We start from the raw sequence: 7,561 nt of genomic DNA, 5'->3' as shown, positions 1-7,561 counted from the left end.
GCACTAACATTTATAAGCCACTGGGCAGTGGTTCTACTTGACAGTGGTTCTCAAGCTCGGCTGCATGTTATAAAACATCAAAGCCACCCCCCACCCCAGTCTATTAAATCAGAATCTCTGGATATGGTGTCTGAGCATAAATATTTTTTAAAAGCTTCTCAGATGATTGTTATTAGCAGCTAGTTGAGAAGCATTTCCTTAAAGAAATAGGGCATCCTTTCAAAAAGGAATAACCCTCCTTTTTCAGAGTTTAAGAAGCTTGCTTATAGGGATTTTCTCCTTGGAGCTCAAATTCTGCCCAGTTTAAGTTTGGTTTAATCTCAATTCATATTGTTTCATGGAGGTAACAAAAAGCTGGTCAACTTGTTCTTTTACTCTTTGAGTTGCACAAAGCTCAGGTTAGTAGAAACAAATTAAAGGAGTTTTTGCCTCAGATTAGCAGTAGAATGTATATGAGTCATGGGTGAAGTTGTTACATTGTAATAATAATAATAACAACAACAACAACAACAACAACAACAACAACATACCTTTATTGAGAACCTACCATAGGTCAAGTTTAGTGCTAAGCACTTTATTTATAGTGATTACTATATTTTAATGTTTATAAGAACTCAAAGAGCTAGTTATTAATGTTACAATTCTTAAATAACTGGAAGAGAGGAAGTTGGGAGTCGGAAAGGTTAAAAAGCATTGCTAAGGCCACATAGATAAGTGGGATGTCAGATTCTGAAATTCATGCTCTGAGTGTAAAGTGTTATGCAAATGCTAGATTCTAGCTTTTGCAACTCAAAGTTGACTATTATGCCTAGTGTGTCATCCCTGAGGAGTTTCATTTGACCTTTGAAGACCTGCTGTCATTCATCTAGGGCCCCTGAGATAAAGTCATGATCCCATTACCCTTTGTCTCTCTTGCCTTGTTTATCTCTTCACTTTTATGGAGAACAAAAGTCCAGCATTATTTTACTCTATGAAATAATGCTGGCAAGCAAGAGGATATGCTCCCACTGGGTGGCTATGACCTCCACACTCCATCACATCCCAGAAACCTTTTGTTCTGAGGGAGAGCCTGCAAAAATATTAATGCATTCAGGGAAACACTCAAATTAGTGTTTAAAAAATAATCCCCCAGATTAAAAAATACATGAAAAAAAATTATTCAACATCACTCATAATTAAAGAATTGTATATGAAATCAACAGGATAAAATATTTCACCTAGCAGATTAAAAAAGAATAAGCATTTTGATAATATCCAGCGATGGGGAAGATGTGGAGAAATGGACACTGTCATAGGCTATTGGCCAGAAAGAAATCATTATGGTATCTGGTAGAAATGCAACATCTATCATATTTTAAAATGCGCATAACTTTTGAAATAGCAATATTATTTCTAGGAATGATTCCATGGATATACAAGTGCTGAAACTATGTATGTATAAGAATAGTAATTATACCATTGTTTGTAATGTACATCAATAAGCAAGTACATGTACACAGTGGAATACTTTGTAAAAGAATCGGGTATTTCTATATATGTACAAATATGGAAAGATCTCCAAGTGAAAAAAATCAAGGTTCCGAGCAAAATATGTATCAATCCAGAATCCCATTTGTATAAAAAAATACATACACGTACACTATGTATATATGTTACATATATGGAATATGTGTTATACATACACACACATTTACATGTATGTATAAATATAACACGCACATCATATATGTAAATGCATAGATATTTTTTGAAAGATATATGTCAAATTATTAGTAGGTGTTACTCTTGATGAATGAGACTGGGAATTCAAGGGTGGGAAAATGGGAAGACTTTTAAAATTCATTTTCTACCTTCCTATATTATTTTAATATTTTACCAAAGACAAATATTTCTTTTGTGCTAACCTAATTTGAAAACCTAGTTTAAAATTAAACATCTTCCAGTTAGGAGTTACCTGACAGTTTTAATAATTAGCTGTTCTTCCTTTAAATAAAATAAAATGATCCCCAGAGAAGATCTATCCCGAGAGACAGAAAAAGTGGAATATAGTCATCTCAAATTGTACACCGACGTGCTTTTTATCTCCCTTGAAGTCACTAAGTTTCATGACAGCAGCCACAGCTGCAGCTCAGCGCTAGGCCCTCAGGAAAGGAAATGGATGCATCTGTGCCTTGACAAACCAAATAACTGTCACCTTCAGAGCAAGGTTCACCTGTTACTCAGTGATGTTTAACTCCATTTTGTTTCACTGTTGTCAACACTATCATCTGCCAACAATTATAGCACCCACTGAGAACAAAACCCTTAAATGTATACTTGGCAGTGAACACTAAGGGAATGTGAGTTGTTTTGAAGGCGACTGCACTCTGAGATGGTGTCTACCTTTTTTTCAAAATGTGTTAGACAAAAAAGAAAAGTTCAGCCACTATCCAGATATTTTTGATCATCTGGATGTTTGATATGATGTACACCTCTAGCTCTGACTGAATTTTCTAGGTGCCAATCCTAGGGCCCTCATGGAGGAATCTAAGTGGTATGAGAAGACTAGTTGAGTGGTTCTCAAGGTGTGGTCCCCAGACCAGCAGCATCAGCATCCTGTTAGAAATTGGCAGTCCTGGAACCCACCCCAGATCTACTGTCTTAGGAGCCGGGGTGGGGTTGGGGGGCGACAATCTGTGTTTTAACAAACCCTCCAAGTGATCATGATGCCGCTAAAGCCAGGGGACTGCTGGCCTGGTCTAACAAGTGTTTTAGCAAGTCCTTCAGAGTCGTTACAACGCTGCCTGAAGGATAGATTTGTGTAGTCTGTCTTAGGTCTGTTCCATATATTTAGGGGTAAAATAATATTTTTGCAATATCTCCCTGCACGTCTAACTTTAGTGTTTGTAAGTATTGTTTCCACACTGAGACACATCATTCAACACTTGCTAGAGGAAAAATAGAAGCTAATACTTTTTATTTGTTTCCATATGAACAAATCTCACAATATTTGTTTTTGCAAAAATTCCTTATCAGGTTAAATTTTATCTATGATGTGAATTCACAGTGAGCATGCCTTGAGGCCATTCCCTTTTGTGGTTATAGAAAAGAGAAAACATGGATCCTAGGAATAATCATAAAATCACTCCTACCTTCCATGAGTAAGATGGAGAGGTCCCTTAAGATAGTGACGGTACTGATCAAAACCAGGATGGAAAAGACAAATGTGCAGATTGGGTCGGCGATTTTATAGTCTGGCTAGAAAATAGAGGGGCTTTGGTTAATTGAAATTATGCCTCCTTAGCAGAAAGTCTGATTAATAAAAGAATCTTCCCTGTTTCTTTCCCTCTCCATTACCCTTTCACCCTCCTGACCCTTGACATCCAACTCAGAGGCAAGACTTCCTGAAGACTCAGTCCTTCTTTTAAGCTCTAAATTACCAGCTGCTGAAGAAGGAAAAAAAATAGGACATGCTCTCCTTGTAATTTAAGAAGTAAAGGGAAAGATGTCCTTGAGTGTTTTCTTAAGAGGCCCGATTTAACTTCTCCTAAATTAATAGTACAGAGTATGTGATGAAAATATGCACCAATTTGAACAATATTCAATGGCTTTTCGGCCTTAATTATGATGAGAAGGAAGTGTGTTGTCTGCTCAGAGATGGCATGTTACCAAGGTACAGCTGGAGCTTGGTCTTGGCAGACTGGAGTTTGTTCCTTTCCTTCCCAAGTATGACACACACTCGAGGCAGGCATCTTTGATACAGTCTTAAGAGTATGCGCCGAGGCCTCATTCTTGCCTTCTCTCACCACCACAACCCTTGGGCTCAGGGATAAACACCTGCTGTTCTGCCTCTGATCTAGTTTTATGCCATAGGAGTCTTGCTTCATTATCTCTAAGAAACTTGGCATCAATCTAATTTTTATAAGAGTACTCTCAAATTCCTCTATCCCATATAATTTTCAACTATTCTGTCTTAAACTTAAAGCTTTTAGTGAGCATTTGCTAAACCAAATTCAGCTATGTCTTTGTATAATTTTATACATATTTGCATAATTTTATTTTTCAGTAAAAATAATGTAGAGTCCCTGCTAACTGCACAACCATGATGCGAACAAACAGAGCTAAATGCCGTCCTCCATTAAACCCACCTCCACCCTACCCCACCTGTGTTAGTTCTTGGTATTACCAAATAGAGATCTGTAGTGAATATTTGTTTAGAGTCAGAGGCCCACCCAGGATTCATTGCCCTTTCCATTAATGCCCTGACTTTTCAGAAATAAGTTACCTCTCCCCCATTTTGGGTGATATTGGTGGGACGGTCAGTCAGATGTTCTACCCTTCCCCAACCCAGCAGCAGGTACAAGACCCAAATTAGGTCAATTAGACTCCCTTTCCTAGAAATGTGGATCTTTAGCATAGTGACAAAACAGAAAAAAAATTAGTTGAGTAACATTCATTTCAGCATGATGTCTGGGACAGAAGTTGGGTAGTTTCTGAAATCTAGATACCAAAATTCACCCTGATTTCTAGCTCGATTTCTGTTTGGAAGTAGGCCAATAAATTTCAGCCAATAAATTTATTTTTTGTTTAAGTGAGCTAGATATCTTTTCTGTTGCTTACAGCCCAAGAACCCTGAGCTATTGATGGTTCCATTGTGGTCCATCTTAACCGCATGACAAAATGAACTACTTTCTTGAAAGACTGGCGGTCTGTAGTTAAACACACAGCTCTTAGAAATTTGGAAAGTCTAAGGTTTCGGGCTTTGAACATTTGTTTGTTTAAACCTTGCAAATTAGGCAAACATAGGCTGTCCTCCCTTGTTTAACTTCATATTGGAGTGTCAGCTTCTATACTACATAATCTATAAAATTACTATAACAGTGAGTAAACTCAAACATACTCACCTTAAAGTAGATGATCAGTGCGCTGGTTAACACGCTGATGCTCTGAAACAGGTCTCCAAGGGCATGCACGAAAGCCGCTCTGACGCTGGCGTTGCCTTGTATTCCCTTGTGATTGTGGCCAGGGCGTCTCTGGTGTAAAATCACACTTAGTCTGAAAGAGAGAACAGTGTTCTCAGCACATGAGATTAACCCTTAAGAACCTAGGCAGCATAATGGAGAAGTTGACAGTAGCATCTATTATGCAAAATGGCAGATTGCTAAAATATTAATGCTTTAAAATGTACTATTTTTGACTACTTTTGAACCCATACGTATCATAGAATTTAAAATATTTCACACAAGGACAACGAAGATTCACCTCAATTTTCTCTTTCACCTACCTAATGCTCCCCTTTTCTACATGAAAACTGTGAGGAGGGGACATATTTATTGAGGGTCAGCTAAATGCCAGGCACCGAGTTAAGCTTAGACCCGAGCTTTGGTGGCCGCTTAATTAAATGTGTCAGTTTCAAGTGTAAAAAAAAAAAAAACAGTAGAAAGGGATAAAACAAAATAAGCAGTGAATTTCATCAGGATTGCAGGATTGAATTTTCATCTTTTATTTTACTTAATTTTATTCATTTCCATGAGAATTTGAAATTTGAATAATTTCTTATGACTAGTGGTGAGTGTAATTGTGCTTATGTTTATGTAGCTATTTATCAAGAGACCAAAATGTATTAATGTATTATAAATATATATATGTGTGTGTATGTTTATATATGAATATTGCAAAATTTAACATCTCCTATCCAAGTCAAAGAGCTAAATAGTAGGCACTATAAATTATGTACCTATCTATACTTATCTATAACTTTAAGAGGTAATAGACCAAAGGTAAAATGAGGACCTTTTTACTGATGGCTGGCAAGGAGTGTTTTGCCTGGAAACTCTTCCTGCACATAGTGCAACAAAGGCTTAAAAAAATTATTTTTAGGACCATGTATCCCAGTCCGTTTTCAGTAAGGTGTTTGTTAAATCTCAGGCCATCACCACAAGGTAGACTGAGTTATCTACCAAGATTTGATTAGCACATAATGTGCAGTTTTTAGATTGTCAGTGTTTGGGCAGAAGTTCACTCTTAGTTAGGAGTTACCATTTATGTACAAGGGGAGTCTGATTTAATTGGAAAGACAAAGTAATTGACTTGGATTTGAAAGGTTATTGTTAGAGGTAAAAGGCTAAGAAGAGAGGAAATGTTTCAAGCAGAGAAAATTTAGCATGCAACAGTGTTAGGCTCTTTCAGGAATACTCATCCTAGAATCCCTCTTTGCAATTTCTATTGGAACTTTCTGTCCTGATTTTGGGTCCCCAAGGAATAGGTTTATTCCCAAGTTATGATTCTGATATCTCTGTGTTCAGACAATATAGCACCTAGCAGCACTTGAAACCTGTAATCCCAATTCTGGGAGAAAGCATTGTAGTCACTTGTATTCTTATCCATAAATAACCACCTACTTGCACAGGGAAGTCAATGCTCTTCAAATCCCTTGTCTTTCTAAGCACCTGCAAATTAAGTTCGAAGTTCAAAAGCAGTCACAGTAAAAAGAAACCAGGGATGATAATCTATTTAGGAAATAGAAATCAATCATCGAGGATCCAGATTTATGTGGTAGTTAGCTGGGCATATCCATCTTCGTGTAGCATTGACACAACCTATGTGACACATGACTCTTTGGAAATTATTAATATTTTTATTCTTCCTGCTGCCTTGTGGACATATCAGTTTCCTTATGCAAAGATGATGCTATTGACCCCCAGTCAGTGGGACATGTGCTCTGGCTTATATTGTCTCCCAGTGGTGATAGAGTAGCATTGATCTCCACGGTGCCGATGTGAAATACATTTTCAGCATAACTGGGTGGAAATAGGGATCTAGTCAGTGACAGCAGATAAAATACCACTCTTCTAATTGTTTAGCTCAGATACGTTTGAGCAATAATTTGCAAACTAAGAGCTAAGGAATGGAAGCAGGCGCAAGGTAAAGGTGTTAGAGTGACCTGAGGAGAGTTTTCAGAGTGGGCATGCTCAGATCCTCCTCTAATTCCAGAGGTTCCATTGTGCCCTCTCTTTTAAAAAACTGCTTAAAATGCCATTCTCCTATCCCTGTCTTCTTCACTTTCATGTATAAACCTACTACATGGCATGCATCACATTGCATTGCAAGATAGACAGATAAATGATACATAGATAGTGTATGAGTTTCCCAGTGCTGCTGGAACAAATCACCACAAAGCCTTTGTGGCTTAGAACAATGTGAATGTATTATTATCTTAGAGTTCTGAGGTCAGAAGTCTAAAGTGAGTGTTCAGGACTGCATTCCTTTTGAAGATCCTAGGGGAGAATTCATTTTCACACTTTTTCCAGTTTCTAGAGGTCATTTACATTCCTTGGCTCCAGGCCCCTTCCTCCATTTGCAAAGCCAGCAATGCAGAGCTCTTCTCTGACCTAATGCTTCCTTGTAGTCAGACTGGGCCTATCTGGATAATCCAGGATAATCTCCCAATCTCAAAAAAAAAAAAAACAAAAAAACATTGTTAATTTAATCACATTTGCAAAATTCCTTTTGCTATGTAAATTAACACATTCAGAAGTTCCAAGGATTAGAATGTGGAAATCTTTGAGGGGCCATTATTCTA

The 7,561-nt window shown here is 37.5% G+C and overlaps 1 protein-coding gene across 1 annotated transcript in view; it reads right to left on the bottom strand.

Annotated features, from left to right (window-relative positions):
* Window positions 1–7,561, bottom strand: part of SLC30A8 (solute carrier family 30 member 8) — a 39,434-nt gene that overhangs the window by 6,827 nt on the left and 25,046 nt on the right. Inside the window, exons 5-6 of the mRNA XM_011360369.2 lie at window positions 4,884–5,034; window positions 3,132–3,237 (exon numbers count right to left, since the gene is read on the bottom strand). Of these exons, the coding sequence (XP_011358671.1) occupies window positions 3,132–3,237; window positions 4,884–5,034 (257 nt within the window). The remainder of the gene's footprint in view (window positions 1–3,131; window positions 3,238–4,883; window positions 5,035–7,561) is intronic.

This window comes from Pteropus vampyrus, unplaced genomic scaffold (assembly GCF_000151845.1).
Source record: "Pteropus vampyrus isolate Shadow unplaced genomic scaffold, Pvam_2.0 Scaffold54, whole genome shotgun sequence".
NCBI lineage: Eukaryota > Metazoa > Chordata > Mammalia > Chiroptera > Pteropodidae > Pteropus > Pteropus vampyrus.
This window is presented reverse-complemented; position numbering and strand designations above follow the sequence as displayed.